The sequence below is a fragment of the Callospermophilus lateralis genome, unplaced genomic scaffold (assembly GCF_048772815.1).
Source record: "Callospermophilus lateralis isolate mCalLat2 unplaced genomic scaffold, mCalLat2.hap1 Scaffold_65, whole genome shotgun sequence".
In the NCBI taxonomy this organism is placed as follows: Eukaryota; Metazoa; Chordata; class Mammalia; order Rodentia; family Sciuridae; genus Callospermophilus; species Callospermophilus lateralis.
This window is the reverse complement of record NW_027514826.1, coordinates 209,519-231,500: the sequence shown is the minus strand read 5'-3', so window position 1 is coordinate 231,500 and position 21,982 is coordinate 209,519. Positions and strand designations below refer to the sequence as shown.

The 21,982-nt window shown below is 38.7% G+C and overlaps 1 protein-coding gene and 1 pseudogene across 1 annotated transcript in view; both read left to right on the top strand.

The window, feature by feature from the left end:
• LOC143389794 (tubby-related protein 4-like) overlaps positions 1-14,424 on the top strand; it is a 74,204-nt gene extending 59,780 nt beyond the window's left edge. The window contains exons 8-13 of the mRNA XM_076842599.1: positions 2,738-2,962; positions 4,021-4,255; positions 7,698-7,842; positions 11,037-11,181; positions 12,000-12,093; positions 14,237-14,424. Coding sequence (XP_076698714.1) covers positions 2,738-2,962; positions 4,021-4,255; positions 7,698-7,842; positions 11,037-11,181; positions 12,000-12,093; positions 14,237-14,424 — 1,032 coding nt within the window. The remainder of the gene's footprint in view (positions 1-2,737; positions 2,963-4,020; positions 4,256-7,697; positions 7,843-11,036; positions 11,182-11,999; positions 12,094-14,236) is intronic.
• A 38-nt stretch (positions 14,425-14,462) lies between these two features.
• LOC143389793 (DENN domain-containing protein 1B-like) overlaps positions 14,463-21,982 on the top strand; it is a 33,514-nt pseudogene continuing 25,994 nt past the window's right edge.

Here is a 21,982-nt window from a genome sequence, read left to right as displayed (position 1 = left end):
TTGGATAAATGACTGAGTCCTGCACCCCAAATTAATTTAAATTTCTGTTGGTATCCATGTCCTGTTCTTAGAAGGAGGAATTCGGGGGTAACCTTGATCCAGATAATAATGATTCCCTTGAAACCCTGTAGGTGTTATTTGTCCAGGCTAAATAATTTCAGCTCTTTTTCCTGGGTTCTGGTTTCTGTCCTTTAATCTTTGAAGACCTCACACTCCTGTTTGACTGAGGGATCTGTTTTTCACATTTGTGTGATGCCCGGTTTGGAATAGCACTGTCCTCCCTCACCATCCAGGCATATCATCCTGATGCTGTTTCCAGTTCATCTACCAATACTCCCTGGTCATTTGTCTTTGCATGCTGGCCCACATGACCTGCGACTTATTTTCAGCCATAAATGAACTGTCCATGTTCTGTTGGTAAAGTCTGTTCTCTTGTCCATTTGCTTTTTCCATAGACATCGTTTGGTTTGTTTCTGAGCAGAACAGACTAGGGGAGAATAATGGACTCATCACCACATCTGTGACTGGCAGTTAGTTGAGTTTTGCAAGGAAACAGTGCACATTCTTTAGTCCAAGCGTGGGTATACTGACACTTCAGAGGCAGCACCCGCTGGTGAGATGAGCCCTAGCTCTCCCACTCCTGAGTTGTGATTGAGTTACCCAGCCTCCTCAGCCTTGTTTTCCTCCTGTGTTAGATGGGTTAATAATGCCTGTGTAGCCAAGTTGAGAGGACCTGCTGAGGGAGTATGTGCAGGCACTCTGTGTGCTATTGGAATGTGGTAAGTTTTGAAGACATGGTTATTTTTGTTATGATGGGAAGTGATTATTTGTGGAAATGTAACAGGATTTTTAACCAGTTTGAGAGTCTGTTAGTAGTTCTTGACACAAAGACATACATACTTACCCATGATAATTTTATATAAAACATATAATCAGCTGTTCAACAGAGATAGTTACTCTGACAAGCAGAACTAGGAGAAGGGAGGATAAATCTGTAGTTCCTGCTTTGTAACCACCAGCATGTCAGATGGATCAATTGATGAAAGAGGAATGGAAGATTGGAGAAGTATTTCATGTCTGCAGCCAGCTGCAGTGAGTCAAGTGATGATTGAGGACTGTTTTCATGCCTTGAGCTCTATGCGGAATATTATTTTAGGGGTTCAGGAATAAAGAGGCAACAGTTTGCCTTTCAAATTAAGCATGAGGGCTGGAGATGTACCTCAGTAGTAGGGCGTGTGTATATCATGTAGTAGGGAGGCCCTGGGTTCAGATTTTGGTGCTGGTTCTGATAAGGCCTCTGTTCTAACCTGCAATTACAGGGCTGATGGTGCCAGAGACTTTTTTGTATTTTTTGTGTTGGTGTCCTGGTTTTCAGCAGTGGTTGTGCCTTTCTGTGAGCTCACAGTCCCCTTTATGGGGTCTGCCCTCTGGGTGGGATCATCTCATGAGGAGGCCCAGCTTGAACATGCTTCAGAAACCCTTAGACTTGGGTTCTAGGTCCACAGCCAGCAATCACTCAGTCCTCCTTAGGGAGTTGGGGGTGTTGGCTGTTAATCTTGTCCCATCCTGGGACTGTCTGGCCTCACGGATGGAAATGCAAGATGAGTTATCCTCAGCCTTGCATTTTGCTTTGAAGTTGAAACCAGGATTAGCTGACCCTGGAGGGTATTTTAAGGAAGTGTCTTCATGTGTTCTTTTATTTTGATGATTGTCACTAAAGTGTTGTGAATTCTGTTCCTATCTGTCATTCATATAAAAGATCTGGTATTCCCATTTCTGGTTTCTGAACCCCCTGGAGACTTCATTAAATTAGTGCTCCATCTGTTTGGATGGGAATGAACATATTTCTTGCTGCTTCTCCTTCACAGCTCTCTACCTCTTTCTTCCCTGCCTGGCTAATGGCATCCCTGAGCTTTGGGGGTTTTCAGTTCAAGACATTTCTAACATACGTATTTGGATTTCAGCATGCCTTTTGAAAAAAATCATGGCCACAAACACCTGGCAAGGCCACCACAGGAACTCTCTCCCTGCCACCTCTCCCTTTTCCATAGAGCTTTTCCCCTTGCCTCCCTGCCCAGTCATTTGGAGATTAGCAGTGAATAATACCTGGGTTGTAGATTGTGATGGGTTGCAGAAGCACCATGGTACCACCATGTCCTTTAATTCTCACAGTGCTCCCAGTTGACTCCTGAGAAAATTAAGAGGCTTTGACTGGGAAATATTCCCCAGTTCACATGCCCAGGCCCCCCAAGTCCAGTGTTGAGTTGACTCTGAAATGCTGCCTGTTGGGATGGACGGAAAGAGCCTTCAGATCTACCTACCCACCACCTCCCTGAGCTATGGGAAACAACACTGGGTAATTTGGGGATTCTGATGACCAGCACTTCAGTACGGAATATGGATGACTACATCCTGAGGTGATTGCCCTGGCTAGTAGAAGGCCATTATATAGAGCTGTTAGGATTTATGGCATCAAATTAAACAAGACAGTGCTTATACAGAAAAATATAAAATTATTCGAGTCCTTTATTTGTGCTCTGGCCTAAAGATCTCATTCCTTTTCAATTAAAATGCTCAATTTTCATAATATGGTATTTAATATTCTTTATTATGCTCTTAAAACCAATATTCTCAATACTGTCCGCTCACTTTATTTTACTGAGAACACTGAACATAATGTCCATTGTTCACCAGAAGAGCAAAAGCTTAAGCACTGTCTTCTTCTCATTGCCTGCAGCGCCCCATCATCTCCATCTGCTGGGGCCACAGGGACTCACGGCTGCTGATGGCCTCAGGACCCGCCCTGTACGTGGTTCGAGTGGAACACCGGGTGTCCAGCCTACAGCTACTGTGCCAGCACGCCATCGCCAGCACCCTGCGAGAAGACAAGGATGTTAGCAAGCTGACCCTGCCCCCCGGCCTCTGCTCCTACCTCTCCACTGCCTTCATCCCCACCATCAAGGTATAGCCTTCTGCCCTCCCCATTCTCCATCCTCACCTCTCTGCCACCCACTGCTCACCAAGAGGAGGATAGGGACAGGAGAGATCGGGGAGGGCATCAGAAAAGATGCACAGGGCTCCCTGCTTCACCAGAGTGTCCAAAAATGGCTCAAGTGTGACTCTGCAGAGTTGCGCCATGTCCTTCCATGCCCGCATATACTTCCCTGAGTATCAAAGTGAGGTTTGCCTTGTATGGTAGTTTCACCTCTCTCATGTTCATGCTGGTATTCCCACCTTGACTCCTTGTCGTCCTGATGATCAAAGGAACAAGTGTTTATTTAGCACTAACTGTATACTAGATTTGTACCATCCTTTGTAAAAATCAGTTTTGTTCCATCCTGACTTCCAAACAGAATCTGACATTGTTTCCACTTGAGAAACCAAGAAAGAAATTGGTAGAAGTGAAGTAACTTGCCCCACAGCTAGTTAGGGAAGAGGCAGGATTGGACCCAGTCAAAATTTAGGCCAGCTCTCTTCTCTGCTGTGCTGGAGGTAGAGCCCCCCTACCCTGATCCCTGGCCCAATACAGCCGCCTGCCATCCTTCATACTGACTGTGCCTCCAGAAACTATAAAGGCAGCATGTGAATGTAAACCTGCTACTTGTGCAGGTCCTCAGTACCCTAGGTCCTTTTCTATGTTTTATCTCTACTTCTGAGTATCAGATTGATTTGTTGGGTGCTTTTTTTTTTACTGATACTTCAGAGTTTTAGAATCTCTCATGATTTTTTTTTCCTAGATGTTTTCCATTGATTCCACACCAGCAGTTTTCAACATTGCTGTATTGTATCATATTAGGAAACAACCTAACCAGTCTTACCCCCAGAGGTTCTGATTTAATTGTCTCAAGTGGGATCCAAACTTAGGTGTTGTGTGATGAGCACCCACAAATTGTGAGTTGCTGTTCCATACCACATAGTTAACCTTTCCCAAGCTACCTGATGTGTTCACGCCTTCTCTGTTCTCTGTGTGAGTCTCTGGAGTCCCAGCTCTTTCCTTTTCTGCCTGTGTCCTGCCTCTAGCCCCCAATTCCAGATCCCAACAATATGCGAGACTTTGTCAGCTACCCCTCAGCAGGCAATGAGCGGCTGCACTGCACCATGAAGCGCACAGAGGATGACCCGGAGGTGGGCGGCCCGTGCTACACCCTCTATCTGGAGTACCTGGACGGGCTCATGCCCATCCTGAAGGGGCGACGTATCAGCAAGCTACGGCCAGAGTTTGTCATCATGGACCCATGGACAGATAGCAAGACAGGTGGGACCCTTGCTGAGGGACTGAGCCCTTGTTCCCCTATGGTTATGGAATGTCATTACTTAAAACCCATGCCAAAAGAATGCCTTTTGTGAAGTGAGCCTGAGTTGGCTAGCGTGGAATGTCCCTGAAGCTCCTGCATTCCTAAAATCCTATTTAAGTGACAGTTTTCTAAATGTACTTTCTGATAGGTTAATAATGTTGTATAAGGCATGATGGAGTTGGGGCCATGGTAGAGAAAGCCAGCTCTGAGAGAAGGGAAGGCTGACCCAGCTTCTAGCAGGGAGAGCCTCCTCTTTTTCAATTATAGACCAAGCATTCATGAGTGCCCTAATGTCAAATTGAGGTGGTTTGAAAATAGTAATGGGCCATGTCCCTGCCCTCCTTGGGTAGGTGAGATAATTTATCTTTTCAGGGCCAGGAGTGTGGCTCAGAGACAGAGCATTTACCTAGCATGCATGAGGCCCTGGGTTCTATCCCCAGTGCTGCAAAAAAAAAAAAAAAAAAAAAAGAAGAAGAAGAAGAAGAAAGGAAAAGAAGAAGAAGAAGAAAGAACACTTGAAGCCTTCAGCCCTGTCCCTGGCCTCCTGGCCTTCTGCCTCTGTCCTTCACTGATACGCTATTAACTGCTTTTTAGCTAGTTACCAGTGAAAATTTCCTGGTTGTCCATAAAATCTTTAACATGATGGCTCACTCTACCCTTGAACAGATTCCTTCCTGTGCTGGTCCTCATTGCTTAGTTAATGTGTTAAGGATACTCTTGCCTCCCTCTCTCTCAGATCCTAGACTGTGATGCTCTTGTAAGAAGGTACTTTGGTGTTTGGTGCCACTTAATGCTAGCCCAGTGTCTGCGTACCCATCAGTACCTGCAGCTCAATGTGCTGCCTTCTGTGAGACATTACCTGACACCCACCACAGAGTGAACAGCACTATACTTGGTACCATCCCTGATAATGGGCTGTTTAGACCTGCTCAGCACACTGCAGTCATCATGGTTCTGAGGCTTTGCCCATCAAATCCTGAGGACCCAAGGGAGGGAACTGAGTCGTCTTTTTGTCCCCCAGAGTTTCCCAAGTGCTTGATCTTGAAACAACACTATTGGATTGAATCTGTTTTTATTAGTTTATACTTTAATGTCCCTACTTCCTTGCACTAGTTCACTGTCCTGCTCATCAGGTTATCCTTTGTCTGTCATTACATCCCTAAAGCTGCTGTGACATGTGCATGACCCTATATCACAAAGCAGTGGGCTTGTTCACCCTAAACCTCGCTTTCCCATGCTGATGTTTTACACAGTTGCTCTACCTGTCCGCTGCACATTATTTGCTCAGCATCATTGGGAACATTCTCCTACCAGTGTTACTGTATAAATTCAAAAGCAATGAACCTCTACTTTAAAATATTAGATATGCATTTTTTCCTGTTTTTTGACTTATGTAACAAACTAGTACTAGGAACAGAAAGCAAATAGAAAAATTTGGAGCTGTCGGGGAGGAGGCATATAGGAAGGAGGGAGAGGGAAGATAGAAAAAAGAGCAGAAGATGTTAGCATGGTTTCAGGAAAGGGAGAAGGAAAGCTGACACTAATTGGAGGTGCCTGAGGAAGGGGTACAGAGAACGAGTCCCAAGCAGAGCCTGCACACATGTTCTCTCTGGCTGTCAGTATCTAAGGCCCTTCCTCTGGATGGGACTCCATAAAACCTATGCTGAAATCATAGGGTACTCCTGAAGAACTGTCTGTCCTCCCACTACAGAGGGGACAGGAGGGGGTATGTGGGCACCAAGGCTGCAGCCTCCTAAGGCCAGACTTGCTTAAAGCCTAACCTCATTACCCAAAGGCCTGTTTTCCCCTAGTGCTGACATTTGTCAGCTCATACCAAAGAGGCTGACCAATTGCTAACAATCCTTTGGGGATTCCCATGTTTTATTTTTATAATTAAAGAATTATAAGTTGTAAAGCAAACCAGTCAACCGTGCCTATTTTGTATGAGGTCCTTTAGTTTCCTAGATAACAGAGAAGGCCCAGGATTATCTCTGTTTTTAAGGAGTTTGCAAACCCTTCTGCGAGACAAGACAAACACTTGAAAAGTTCAGTTAAGAAATCAAGATTTAAATACCTCATGACAAAAATAGAAGCTGTGTCACAAGGCACAGTGTGACTAATTGCCAACTGAATGGTATATATAAACTAGCTCAGAGAAGGAAATGATTCCTGTCTTTGAAAAGCCAAGAATTTTTCATCTTGAGAAGCCAATTAACTCTTCCAAGCCTATGCATCATTGTTTCTCAAAATGTTGTCCATGGGCCATCTCCATGCAGACCACCAGGGAGACTTATTTAATATAAGTTCCTGCTCACTGTGGGTTCTCAGTGATTTTTATGCACTGAAGTTTGTGATCCACTGTTGTAAATGTTCTCCAAGTATATTTTTTAGTGAAAATTCACAGATTTTCAAAAGGAATCTTTATCAGAACTTGCTATGGACCGAACTGTGTGCACTCTCCCCCAAATTCACATGTGAAGTTCTAACCTCCAGTGTGAGTGTATTTGATAGGACTTTTAGGGGATAATTAAAGTTAAATGAGGTTATAAGCGTTGAGTCCCAAACTGTCAGAACTGCCCTTTATGCTTGTGTTTCTGCTGCGCCTCAAAACCTTCCAGCCTCTACCCATTACCAGTTGCAAAGCTTCTTTGTTTATTCCACTATTCACTATGGCAACACTGACTTCCCGGTACCCAAATCAGGATTAATCAGGGTTCTTTAGAGAAACAAAACTCATCCTCTGTGTGTATGTGATTTATTAGTAGAATTGGTTCACACAATTATGGAGGGTGAGAAGTCCCAAGATCTGGGCGTTGTCACAGGTAGTTCCAGGGAGAGCTCTTCCTGCTTTTTGGACAGCTGCCAGAATTCTCTGTGTGTTCACACAGCCTGTCCTCGGACCTTGTGCATTAAAAAGAGACCTTGCTCTTTCTTTTTATAAGGTCCTAATTCTGTTGGATTAGGACTGACTGACTAGGCCATTACTTTAGGTTTAGAGGCTGAAATAGAAAGGAGCTTAGTATTTTTTCCTTTGACATTTTTATGCTATTTTCTAAGCAGAATTAGGAATTTTTTTTCTGCCATTGTCAAAATGACATGGTATTTTAATGCCCCAAGGAATACACAAAATAGTCTGGCACTGTTCACTGAACTGAAAGTTGAAAACAAAATGGCTTTGCTGTTGTGCTTCATGACACATGAAGAACCACCTGGCTTGTTGGGACTTCTAGCCAGCTCAGAAACCCATGCCAAGCAAAGGCTCCCTGACCGCCTCCCTGGGAACCTGCTTACGACCTAGGAAGGCTCCTGTTCGTCTATATCTGCCAGTCTATCCTCTGGTTTATGCAGGGATCATTGTTAAAGTCTAATTGATTTAGCTTCCCTTAAATTGGTATCTTGCAGATGAGATCTATGGAAACAGCTTGATTTCTACTGTGATTGACAGCTGCAATTGCTCAGACTCCAGTGACATTGAGCTGAGTGACGACTGGGCTGCCAAGAAATCTCCCAAAATTTCCAGAGCTAGCAAGTCACCCAAACTCCCAAGGTAATCCCAGTCTTCAGGGTGTTCCCCACCCGCACCCCCGCCTTTTTTTTAAGCTCTGGACAGAAATGTGTTTGTGCTAGCAAATTAGTCCCATTGAATCTGACACTAGGGGCATATTCTGAACCATCTTTGATCCAGAATGCTGCCCAGTTCAAGAACATTTTTTGCTCAGATAAACTTTGTTAGGGCCGGGGCTATAGCTCAGTGGTAGAATGCTTGCCTCACACATGTGAGGCACTGGGTTCAATCCTCAGCACCACATAAAAATAAATAAAGATATTGTATCCATCTACAACTAAAAAATAAATTAAAAAAAATAAATAAACTTTGTTATGTTAAAAAAAAAAAGGAAGATGGGCTGGGGTTGTGGCTCAGATGTAGAACACTCATCTAGCACATGCGAGGACCTGAGTTTGATCCTCAGCATCACGTAAAAAGAAATAAAATAAAGTTATTGTGTTCAACTACTTCTAAAAAAAAAGAAAAAGAAAGGAAGGAAGAAGCTGACAGTTGTTTGTCAAGATCAACCTTTTTTTTCCCCCTCATCACTTTTTCTTCTGGGAGACTGCACTTGGAATAATTACAGCTCTTTTTTGCTTTTCTTAAGGATAGAAAAGACACTCGGTGGGAAGTTTACCCAAGCCTCAGAATATCTCCAGGGGTTAGTAGCAATGGTGGGTGACATAGGGCTGGTCATAGTTCTCAGGTTTATTTGTTTTTTCTTACAATTTAAGAAGAGGAAGAAAAAGGTTTTACAGTGGGTGCTGCATGTTGAGAACACCAAATTAAGTGCCTACAATGCTGTAATTGAGAAAGTAATAGTAAATTTAAAAAAGAATAGTTCCTAGGGTTTGTCTGAAGACAGAAAACTAAGAGTAAATGGACAGGCCTGCATTGTCTTAGAGAGTACTGCCTGCCTTCTCTGCCGCCAGCATTGTAGGCAGTATGACCTTGGATAGAAATAAGAGCTTCCTTATCTATGGATGATAATGGATGGACCAGATCCTTGCCAAGATCCCCACTAGCTTTACAGCTCCATGATGCTATGCAAAATTAAGGTGTTTAATCAATTTACATACAGATATAGACATTCCCAAGTGCCCAGCTCTGAAGCAACTAGTTCATTGGGCAGTTGATATACCAGGGTGTCCCTACTCGGTTCAAGGTAAAGAACATGCCCATCATCAGGGAGAATCCCACGTGTCTCTTCCATTTTATATGACTTCTGTCATGATAGATTATTTTACTTGTTCTAGAACTTCATGATGTTGCATCAAACAATATGTGGATTTTTGCTTAACATGATTTCAATATTTATCTGTGTTATTGCATGAATCAGTAGTTTGTCTTTCTTTTTTGCTCTGTGGAATTATTCCACTATTGCAGATATACTTCTGTGTGTTTATTGTATTTCCATGAATATTTAGTAGTTTAGGACTACTGTGAATAAATCCATATAAACATTCTTTTTTGAATACATGCACTCATTTCTCTTGGGTGAACACTTAAGAAGGGAGGGGCAGAGTCATGAGTTAGATCATTGTTAAAACTTTCTGAAAACTGCCACACATTATTCCAAACTGGCTGCAGCAAGTTCAATTCCCAGCAGCAGCACATGAGAGCTCTACTTGCGTCCATTCTCACCTATAGCTCCATTGTCATTGCTCAAAATAATTTTGCCCATTCTTCTGGGTATATAGTGATATTGCATTATGGTTTAGGTCTACTTTCTCTGACCAGTTAAGTGGCTAAGTACCTTTTCATATGCAGATCAGCCCACCTGGCTATCTATCTCCTTTTGCCCATTTTTTATTGGGTTGTTTTTCTCTTACTGATTTGCAAGAGTTATTTGTATATTCTAGCAATGGGTCTTTAGTAATGTGTATACTTAACAAATAGTCCACCATGTGAAATCCGTTTATGGTTAGTGCATTTTGTGTCCTATTTTAAAATCTTGGTCTACCCTAAGGCTGAGAAGATGGTCTTCTGTTCTCTTCTAGTAGCTCGAGAGTTTGTATCTCAGATCAACTTTATATCTAGTTAATTTTTGTGTGCGGTGTGAATTAGAGGTAAAAGTTTATATTCCCATATAGATATCAGTTGGTCCAGCAATCTGATTTTTTTCATCTTTATTCTAAAGTTTGTTAAAATTGCACATAAAATTTTGAACCTTACAGTGCTGCCACAGTGCTTGATTTTTTCCATTAGATGTAAACACCCAAATGCCTAGCTCTGAAGCAATTAGTTCATTGGGCAGAGGGCACTTACTATATATAAGAAATTAAACCCTTGGCATGTAGATGTCCATTTAAGGCTGCCACCTCTTGCCTGGTCCCTTCCTCCTCCTCCTCTTCCTGCCTGGAACCCCTCCACACAGCATCCAGGCTGATAGCCCTGGCTCACAGCTTTCATTAACTTGATCCCCAATTCCCCTATTCCTCAGGAGCCTGAAGTTTCTCAACAAGCTTGCAAGCATTATGTATGAGGTTCAACACATATTTATAGGATGTTAGAAACCTTGTTATATTCATTTGTAACCCTCTCTTTGGGGTAGACTGGCATTGAACATGTGCACCTCAGTGTATAAAGAAAGAAAGTATAAAGAACCGAGCAGAGCTAGAATCTGGTGTCAGAATTCAGCAGAAAAGTATTAAATTCATTGATCTGATATAACTATTGCAGGTAGTAAAGTGTTAGATGAATCTGTTAAAATTCAAACTGTCGTGGAAGGAATTTTAAAAAATCATAGTGGCCTCAGAGTGAGAGAGGACTTCCCTTCTTGCATTTTCCCCAGGACTGATTGTACACACCCCTGACAGAAGTCATGTGGACATTTCCAAACTTACTCTTAAGTGGGTAGAAAGTGAAAGACAGTTCCCTTACAAATGAAGTTCCTTTCAAATGACTTAATTGGGGGCTGGGGGTAGAACACTTGCCTACCAGGTACAAGGCCCTGGGTTCAATCCCCCATACAGAGAAATGGGAGGAAAAAAAATCTTGATCTAATTTCAACATATTTTCAGATGTTGTATTTATTATTCAATATACAATTCATTCTTTCCTCATATTCCTAAAGCCAAAGCAGGAGTAAGAGCTTTGTGAAAATAGGACCTTGGCTGCAGAGAATTGATGTCCACTGCTGACCTTGGAAGGGAAGAAATACTGGCCTGACCCCCCTCACTTTGTCTCCACAGGATCAGCATTGAGGCCCAGAAGTCTCCCAAGCTGCCCCGGGCTGCTCAGGAGATCTCCCGATCTCCAAGGTTGCCTATGCGAAAGCCTTCCATCGGCTCACCCAGCCTGACTCGGAGAGAGTTTCCTTTTGAAGACATCACTCAGGTAGTAACACATGGCTGAACCCTCCAGCCACTTGGACACTCCATCATCCTTCCCCTACCTGCCTGCCCTACTCTCTACTACCTGCATTCAGGTGCCTGATTCTGTTCCATGTGCCTCTCTGCCTCTAGAAACTTCCTCCAGTGGCACTCTGAATGAGGCACATCCACTTTTCTACCTGTGACCCTTCAAGCCAATTCTTGTCCTAGAGTGACTCGCCATTGTCTTCAGCAAGAACCCCAGCCATGGCCCCTCAGTCCAGCCATACCTGACTCCCCTGCCTCCTTTGCCTCCACTCAGCCTGCTGGAAACACAAAGAGTTTCCAAGAGAATTTCCAAGGAGAACAGTGGATTCAGAGTCAGTTTCCTTTTTTAGACCAGTGATTGGGGGAAAGCAGGGGCAAAGAAAACTGTGCCCAAACCACTTTGGTGGACTATTTATTGATTTAAATTATTTTAAGCAGGTTTGCTCTGTGTCACCCAGGCTTGTCTTACATTCCTGGGCTCAAGTGATCTGCCTGCCTCAGCCTCCTGAGTAGCTGGGATTACGGGTACATGACCCCATACTCCAGCTTTGATGGCTTTTTAAACTGTGCACGTGGACATGCTAGGACAGAACCACTCTCACTCTTGCTCTGTGCACGGCCATTAGGAAATGGGAGCCTGGCCTGTTCTAGTTAACACCTGGTCTTAAAAACGACAGAAGGATGGCAGGAATGATTGATGGTGTGCAATAAGTATGAAAATTCTTACAGGGACTAATAAAAAACATGGAAGTAGACTGAGATTCTGACTTTTTCTTTTCCTTTTTTCCCTCACAGCACAATTATCTTGCTCAGGTCACGTCCAATATCTGGGGAACCAAATTTAAGTTTGTGGGTTTGGCTGCTTTCCTGCCAACCAACCTCGGTGCAGGTAAAAAAAAAAAAAAAAAAATCTTATTCTGTTATTCCACTGCCCCATTTGAAATCAGACTAAAAGATTCAGTTTCAACCTTTGGCAGCCTGAAGGAAAATGAGCTCCTAAGACAGCACCAGATTAGCCTGTGTGTTCTGCCAAACCTTCACTCCAGCCCAGAAAAGTTTGAATGAATTAATTTTTCAGATCACTTTTGCTACTGGCACTTTTTTAAAAAGTTAATTCCTGAATTTAAAGAAATAAATAAATAAGAGAAATATAAAACTCTGTCAAAGCTCTCAAAGATGTTTAGCTATTTTGGTTTATGTGAGCACATGAGACCAGAGTCTAGCTTCTTATATTACAAGAAACATCTGAACAAAATGGAGGAAAATAGTTTTAAGGGATTTAAGAAGTTGGATGACTGTTCTTAGTGGTAAATATTTATAATTTCATTTTTCAGTACCAGATAAATGCCCCACCCATGACAAGTTTGAGACACAGAGGAAAACCAAACTAAGGGGACTGAAATTGGGCCAGAATGCAGACCTTGGTTCTCATCTGCATCCTGCCCAGTTGAGGAGTGCTCCCTTGTGAGATTGACATCAGAGACAAAGAAGAAAGGAAAATGGCAGATTCTTTAAAAGTACCTTCTTTCTGCTGGGTGGCCCATCCCTATCTTCCTCATTGCCATCTCGTTTCCCATATACACATCTCTGCCAGGCCAGCTCAGTCAGACGGGCCTGTGGCTGCATCTCAGATGTGCTATGTCACCTACTAAAAATGGTTTTTGAAAAATTTAAAATCTGTAAGATTGTTTTCATGCATATCCTTTAATATAAATAATTCTTGCAAATCAGATGTTAAAAAAAAGATCTTTTGCTCTGCATGCATCTTCAGAGATTTATTCAAGAGCATTTCATTTGGATTTTTTCATTTTAGGGTTTCTTAGCTTCAAAGAAAAAAAGATGAATAAAAGTAAAACATAAAAGTGAGGAGATAACAACACACCACCCCTGTTCATGATGCAAAGAAAGCATATTTTCTGCAACCTATAAGTTCTCTGAGGACCACAAAAGTCTGTGCAGCTGTGCATCAGTGCCCTGTTGATGGAGATGGTTGATTTTTAATAACCACTGTTTGAATATCATTATTATCCCCACATCAGTAAGCTGACAACTCAGCCATCTGCCTATAGTAAATATTGAAAAAAGGAATGGAAGTCAGACTTCACTTAAGGGATCTTCTCATTCTACCCTTATTTCTTGTATGATGAGTAGATCCACAAATGAGTCTGTGAGACTCCTTGAAGAAGCAGATGCTGCCTGCTACCAGTCATCTGGGTGCCCTAAGACAAAAGCATTGGAATCATTGTTCAAATCGTTAACCTTTTTAAAAAGAGCACTTGGGTCTATATGTTACTGTTATCAAACTACAAAAATTTTCCACATGATTCTCTTGGAGAAAAGATATTAACTCTTAGATTCTGGGAGGCATTATATATATATATATATATACATATATATATATATATATATATATATATATATATATATATATATATATGGTGTCCCATTAAATATTTTCAAAGTCTGTATATTGTGAACTTAAAAAGTGAGTGTAGTTCACTGTATTAGATATTTTATTTCCTTCAATTAGGACTGCCTAACCCGTGAAAATTTTTTAGCATTTCTTGATTTTAAAAATTCATAAGAGATTCAGAATTCAATAGATTAAGAGGAATATACAGTAAAAATCAAAGACACCTAGTTTTCTTCCTGGAGGCAGCTGATGTTGCCTTCCTAATCCCTCCTCACATTTTTTTCCCTATTTGTCAATCTGGACAACAAAGAATAGCACTTTAATGCATTAACTCTTAAGTTATATAGAACCATACATAATGATTTCACCAAAATTTATATTCTTTTTCTTTTGTGGGCAGGAGTGGTGAACACATGAGTCCCTTAGCCATCAGCCCGAGCACCAGCCTTGCATAGAGGTGCACAGGGACAAGGAGCTCCTTGGGTTCGTGGCCCTACATGTAGAGCTGTCTTCTGATGGCAGAGAGCCACAGCCCTTCTTTTCTCTTACCACTACTCCACTGGTGCTTTGGCTCCCCTCTGACATACCTCTATTCATGTGTCCTTCTTCATCCTCACAGTGATCTATAAAACCAGCCTGCTGCATCTCCAGCCACAGCAGATGACAATCTATCTCCCAGAAGTTCAGAAGATTTCCATGGACTATATTAACTTACCTGTCTTCAACCCAAATGTTTTCAGTGAAGATGAAGATGATTTACCAGGTGTGTTCACACATGTGACTGGTCTGTTGTGGTTCCTCTCTTAGGGAGTTTTATACTTAGTGTGTTTTACACTTTACCCTTAATGGTCTCCCTTATCTCCCCAAATAGCTCCCTCCAGTGCTATATTGCTGCTGCAGTTGTTGCTGTTTGGGTAAGTAATGGGTATGATGAACCAATAATAAATAAAAATTGCGTGCTGCATTGTTAGTAATTTACCAAGCAGCATCATGACAGTAGTAATTTGTGTGCTATTTTTGTTGCTAGTGTTTGTTTTATGATAAAATGATTGTTGAGTATGGTATAATTGTGGTTCTAATTAAAATTATACAAGGCAGTATAATCAGATATAGAACATTTAGATTCAAATTTGAATCTAGAAATATGATTAAAGAATCTGTGAATTCATAGAGATTTTATAAAACCTTTTTCTGTCCCATAAGTTTTCATAATCAGGACTACTAAGCAATTCATGTTATACTTGATTCTTTTCATCACTTTTGCAGAATGTTTAATCTTAATTTATAAGAATAGTATACCAGGAAATATATGAAGGGAAATGTATCCATGGATGTTGAAATATAATATAAGAGGACATGAATATAATAAGACTCAATTAGGTAAACACAGATCATCTCAGAGTCACAGTTTCCTCATTTGACAAGTTATTCATAATAATAACTAACACTCATGATATTTCTGGGATGTGTTAGATACCCTGCTAAACATCATATCATCATTATCTTTCATACTCACATTAATCCTAAAAGCCATTGACTGTTAAGATGAATGATGAGGCTGAGGCTCACCAAACTAAGGTTCTTTTTCCTGATTAGTCTGTGAAAGCCACTCAAGAAAGTTTAATAGGAATGTTGTTTTGTAAATATATTTTCAGTTAAAATAATACTAGTTCTTAAATCCTCATCATAGACTAAACTTTAAAAAGGAGAACGATTTTAATGTTGAATTTTATATAGAAGTATGTGGGTTCTCTTCATTAGTAGCATGTATTTCCTCACTAGCTTCCTGATATAATCTGGTCAAATCTTTGTTTATTTCTTTTTACTGACTAAGGTATTAAAGAATTTGATGAGGTAGTAGATATTTATCAGTTTTAGTGGCATTTTTCTGGCCACATAAGCATTTTAGATCAATTTACATATTTTGATAAATAACTACACATTACTGGAATTTAAACAAATACATTTGAAAAAACAGTCTTTGCATAAGTGAAAGCTAAAGATATTTTGTCCTTGAGTAAGTCAAAATGAGTTGTTTAGTAAGAATGTTAAATTTTTTAAATAAGGCTTGTTAATTGCCTGAAACAGTTAACTTAAAAGAAACATTGATGGATTATTTTTTGCATTCAAATTAATTTTTAAGAAGAAAAGCAGCCTTATTTTTTTAACATTACCAAAGGATTATGTGCTTGTCTCATAAATTTCATAGAAATAGGAACCTTACTTATATCATGAAACAGTAAAATTTAGGGATACAGTCCTTAAATTTTTAAAAACAGGAATCTACCTAAATTGTTTCACATTTTGCTGTCATTTTAACCAGTTTATTTATTCCTAGGGAATTACTGTTTGCCCTCATATGTCATAGTTTTATATTATTCTAGATTTTTAATTTCCCTTTCAAAGCTCTAGCTTGAGCAGCCCCTCTCCCTTTCTTCTCTTTCTTTTTTCTTTATTTTTGGGGGAGGGGATGGGAGTTGAATTCCACAGGCACTCAACCACTGAGCCTGGTCCCCAACCCTATTTTGCATTTTATTTAGAGACAGGGTCTCACTGAGTTGCTTAGTGCCTTGCTTTTGCTGAGGCTGGCTTTGAACTCATGATCCTCCTGTCTCAGCCTCCAGGGCTGCTGGGATTACAGGCGTGCACCATTGCACCCAGCATCCCTTTCTAATGTGATTGCTTTGGAGGTGATACAGAGAAACCTCTGTATAACTTAAATGTTCTGATATTTTAGTAAGTAGTCTTAGAGATAGTATTTCAGAGTTGAAAGAATAATGAACCAAGAATTAAAATGCCTAGATTATTTTTTCTTGGTTGTTAGACTTCCAAATTTGGGCAAAGAATGTATCATCTCAGAACCACAGCTTCCTTATTTGGAAACTTATTAATAATAATTAATAATAACTAACATTTATGGTGGTTCTGTGATGTGTTAGGTACCCTACTAAATATCATATAATAATTACCTTTCATTCTTATATACATTAATCCTAAAAGGCAATGATAGGCTTTGATGAATAAGGAGGGTGAGACTCTGCTATTAAGAACCTAGTTCCATATCACATGGTTTGCAGGGTGGATCTGGACTACAAAGGTCTGTTACACACCGAATGCTGCTTCCTTCCCATCCAGCTATGTTGCCTATGGCATTGCCTGCTTTGCCTGTTTTATAGTAGAAAGGTTAGGATCGAATAACATAATGTAGATAAAAACATCTGTGACCTGTGGAGAGCTCAGTAGGAACTTTTTTTAAACCTTACAATCCTAAATAAGACACTAACCTTTCTATAACAGATCCATTGTCTTATCATAGCTATTTTCTTTGTGTTTGAGTATCCAAAAATGCTGAAGTGTTATATTATTGGCATTTCTCTGATTTCTTAAATTCATTTTAGGAAAATAATTAAATACTTTACAGAATAACTGTAAATAACATCTAAATCTTAAATTTATGATTTTCACTCAATCATTTTTAACAATAAAGAAGTAAAAAATATATGAACTGATGAGACTTTTTAACAGACGAGTGAATAATCTGGATGAATAAAAATATGCACTTAATTTTATCATTAAAAAAACTCCTTGAGAAATAAATTTATAGGATAACTCGGAATTTGTTATTTTACAAAGGAAAATACATTTTAAAAAATTTGGACAAGCCAAGACCTCTTAAAGCTTACCCTTTTAAACTTATTTTACATAAATTATTTTAGGTAGATACATTTTTGTGTAGTCATTTACAAAATTAAATATATAGTATTTCTCTCTAGATTATTTTCTCCAAAAAAGGCATAATGCAGTGTGGAGTGGTAAGAGATGTTTATCAGAATAAAAGTTTATCAGAATAAAAGTGATTTCTTGATACTTCTTTAAATTAGGAAAAGATTTTAAGTCTAAGAGTGAATCCAGAGCACAATGCTTTGCCTGACGTTTATTAGGGTGACAAAGAATAACAGGAAAAAATTCTTAGGCTGGGATCATTCTGCTTCTGTTTTTGTAACAGCAAGGTGGTACTTCTCCTCCCCACCTCTCTAAGCCACAACCACTAACAAAGGAACATCGTTTTTAGAAGTCACTTGTACCTGGTAATTGACAGGGTAGCCACTGGCACTTTGATTTTTTGTTTGTTTTAGAAGGAAGTTACTGGGAATCGAGCACAAGGATACACTACCCCTAAGCTACATTCCTGGCTCTTTCTACTGCTTATGTTAGTATAGGGTCTTGCTAAATTGCCCAGGTTGGCTTTGAACTTGCCATCCTCTTGCCTTAATCTCCTGAGTCTGAGATTGCAGGAGTGTGCCACTGCCACTACACCTAGTAACACTTTGATTTTTATTGTGATTTTTTCAAACTTCTTTAGAGAATATTTAAACATTTATACTAACAAGAAAGTAGTTGAAATCAGTTGATATGAAAGATTAGGCTAGTAATATGGATTACTTTTTTGCCTTGAATCTCATTTTATTGGCCAAATTATTTACCGTATTTCAAAGTCAGTCAGTTCCAAATTGTATTAGAACTAGTTTTTGTCAGCATTTGAGCTTTGTAATAATAATAACCAGGTACACTGTAGCTTAAAAGCTACATTTGCTTTACATTTCCTTGGGTGATACCTTTCAAATTTATAGATTTGTAACCAGAGAATATGCTCAGAACTAAAACTGTGGTTTAATTGCATTAAAATAAAGTTAATTAATGTGTTAATAATTAACCACAGAATAAATTTGTTGTACCTCAGATTCTTTCAGCTCCAAATTTCCTTCTGATTTTTTCACATTTCTCTATGCACTTGAGTGGCATTTTAAGTAAAATTATGTAAAAAAGGCCAACTTTTACAAAACAGCAGAGACATAAGACATTGAAAATTAAGTTTAAAAAAATAGAAATTTTGGATTTGAAAAGAGGTGAGATATGTCCTCTGAGGCCAATATGAAAATAAAAGAATAGATAATAATATATTATTTTCATATGTCAATGAAAAAAGTGTCCATTTTCAAGTGCTAATTATAAAAATTAAAGCATTAATTCTCATTGTGCCATTGCCTCTTTTACAACATTGTAAGTAAAATTTGCCTACTAAGATGCTAGAAATACTAGTTATTGATGAATTTTAATTTATAAATTTTTATTTTTGATTCCTGATATCAGATTTTCTATATTCCAGGGAACCCAAGTTCATATCAACAGTGGGTACATACAGTAAAGGTAATAATATGCTTTCAAAGTTTCTCCTTTCAATGTGATATGGAGAAATCAGTAAAAGTATGCTATTTATACTTTGCTACTTATTTATAATATTTGAAATGTGTGCAAATTTTCTCAGTGTACATATTCTTATTTTATGCTTATAGTTTGTTGATATTCATAAATTTATAATTTTAAATTTGAAAGTTTCTGTCTAGAGATAAATGACATATTTTGTAAAGCAATATTTTCTTGTTACTTTATACTATAAGGAACTAGTTGAAATAGCCAGATTTCATGGAACTTTTATAACTTCTTCATAACATAGTTTTGTTAATATGACTTTTTATAAAATCTTGCTTCTATTGATTAAACTTTACTACCCAATATTAAAACAGCTGATAAATATTTTATTCCCTTTTTATTAAGTTTTAAATATGTAGGTTTTACTATCCATGTTACTTGTCTGCAACTTCAAAGATAAAATGTCTTTTAAATGATGTAATATACCAACTAAAAGAACAGAATCAAATGTTTATAGTTAAGTTATTGTAGTATTTTAAAACATTAAAAAATAATTTTAAAAGGTATTTAACTTGTGAGTAAAATTATTTTTGTATACTACTAATAATGCTTTGTTCTCAGGACAGTTTGCCAAAAGTTTTTGGAAACATTTCTTTCTTTTGCAGAAAGGAGGTGCACTGTTCAACACAGCAATGACCAAAGCAACGCCTGCAGTACGGACAGCTTACAAATTTGTAAGTGTTCTTATGGTATTTAATAATTTTGTTGACAGATTTATATACTCTCTAGAAGATACACATGTGGATTCAAAATATTATTCAATAAGCTTTAAAAAACTTTAGAATTAATATTGACCAACACAAATTCAGCTAAAAGTTATCTTATTGTATAGAAAGAGCATTTCCTTTAAATAATCTAAAAATGGTTCTTCATTTTATTTCAAAGCTACCAGCACAATTGTGCAGCACATTAAAACGGTTTATGAGGAGGTATCATTTTGTAAATTTGATTCTTTCATTCATTTTAAATTCTCATTGTGCATTTGAGGCAGAAGTAGAAAAATGTGGCAATATCTCTTCTCTCAAAGATTCATTGACTCTCCAAAATTAAAATTCTTCAGTGATTCTCCATGGCATATAGTAAATTACAGTAACCACAGTAACAATGAACAAATAATAAATTTAAAATATCTTTAAATATGCTAATTAAGACCTTGCATTACCTGTTCCTCCCTGTATTCTGTTCTGTTTTCCCCAGTTCTTCTGAAACTTTCATATGTCTGAACATATTTAGCAATGCCTTTTTTTTTAATGCAAGATATTTTCTTCTGCCCTTCTATTCTTGTTCAAGTTGTTCCTACTACTTAGAACATCCATTTCTTGGTCTTTATCCATCTAATAAACCACTGGTTCATCTATTAATGTCCCTTGGAAAAAATGTTTTCCCAATCCCATGCTAAAAAAACAAACAAACAAACAACAACAACAATAAAAAACCAGCTAAGTTTATAGAACTATTTCTATGGTTCCATTTGAACTGTAGGAACTTGCTTCAGCACTTTCTGTGTCTTCATATATGTTTATCTCTACACTAGATCAGTAGCTTCTCTAGGGATTATCTAGTGGTAGTGAAGTGTTTTTGTTTGTTTGTTCGTGTTTTTAAGTTCAGTAGGTCACATATATTCTATATTTCTAAATATATTCAGGGTAGTATTTGTGATATTATAAAAATTTATCTTCAAGTGCTTTCTCAATAAATAATTGATATGATAGAAATAATAGTAATATATTTTAATGTTTAGAATTTATGTTCTTTTCTTACATGCAATTGCAATATAAATGTAGTTACTCTTCCGATTGAAAAAAATCTGTTTCAAAGATTGCATTTTTTTTTGGTAGGGAAGCTAATCTACAGAGTTGATTAAAAAATAAAGTTCTAACATTCTGAACTATTTGAAGCCATTTCATAAAGCGTTAAGTGAAAAGAAGTCATCAGTTTGCCTTAGAAACTTCAGCCTCTGCCTTTTGTTGGTTTCCTCATGACTTTGCTGTTCTAGGAGATCACTGCCTCTAAAGGGCTGATTTAAGTTGCTTTTGAAGGGAAATTTTTTTTATTATTGGTTGTTCAACAAACATTACAAAACTCTTGACATATCATATTTCATACATTAGATTCAAGTGGGTTATGAACTCCCATTTTTACCCCAAATACAGATTGCAGAATCACATCGGTTACACATCCACATTTTTACATAATGCCCTATTAGTAACTGTTGTATTCTGCTACCTTTCCTATCCTCTACTATCCCCCCTCCCCTCCCCTCCCATCTTCTCTCTCTACCCCATCTACTGTAATTCATTTCTCTCCTTGTTTATTTTCCCATTTCCCTCACAACCACTTATATGTAATTTTGTATAGCAATGAGGGTCTCCCTCCATTTCCATGATTGCATGGAAATCAATCAATTCCCTTTTCTCTCCCTTTCCCTCCCACCTCATGTCTCTGTTTAATGTTAATATTTTCTTCCTGCTCTTCCTCCCTGCTCTGTTCTTAGTTGCTCTCATTATATCAAAGAAGACATTTGGTATTTGTTTTTTAGGTATTGGCTAGCTTCACTAAGCATAACCTACTCTAGTGCCATCCATTTCCCTGCAAATTCCATGATTTTGTCATTTTTTAGTGCTGCATAATACTCCATGGTGTATAAATGCCATTTTTTTATATCCATTTATCTATTGAAGGGCATCTGGGTTGGTTCCATAGTCTAGCTATTGTGAATTGTGCTGCTATGAACATCGATGTGGCAGTATCCCTGTAGTACGCTCTTTTAAGGTCTTCAGGGAATAGTCCGAGAAGGGCAATAGCTGGGTAAATGGTGGTTCCATTCCCAGCTTTCCCAGGAATCTCCATACTGCTTTCCAAATTGGCCGCACCAATTTGCAGTCCCATCAGCAATGTACAAGAGTACCCTTTTCCCCACATCCTCGCCAGCACTTGTTGTTTGACTTCATAATGGCTGTCAATCTTACTGGAGTGAGATGGTATCTTAGGGTGGTTTTGATTTGCATTTCTCTGACTGCTAGAGATGGTGAGCATTTTTTTTTTCACAATGAAATAGCACACAGCTACCAAGTGAAAAAACAAACTAATATCA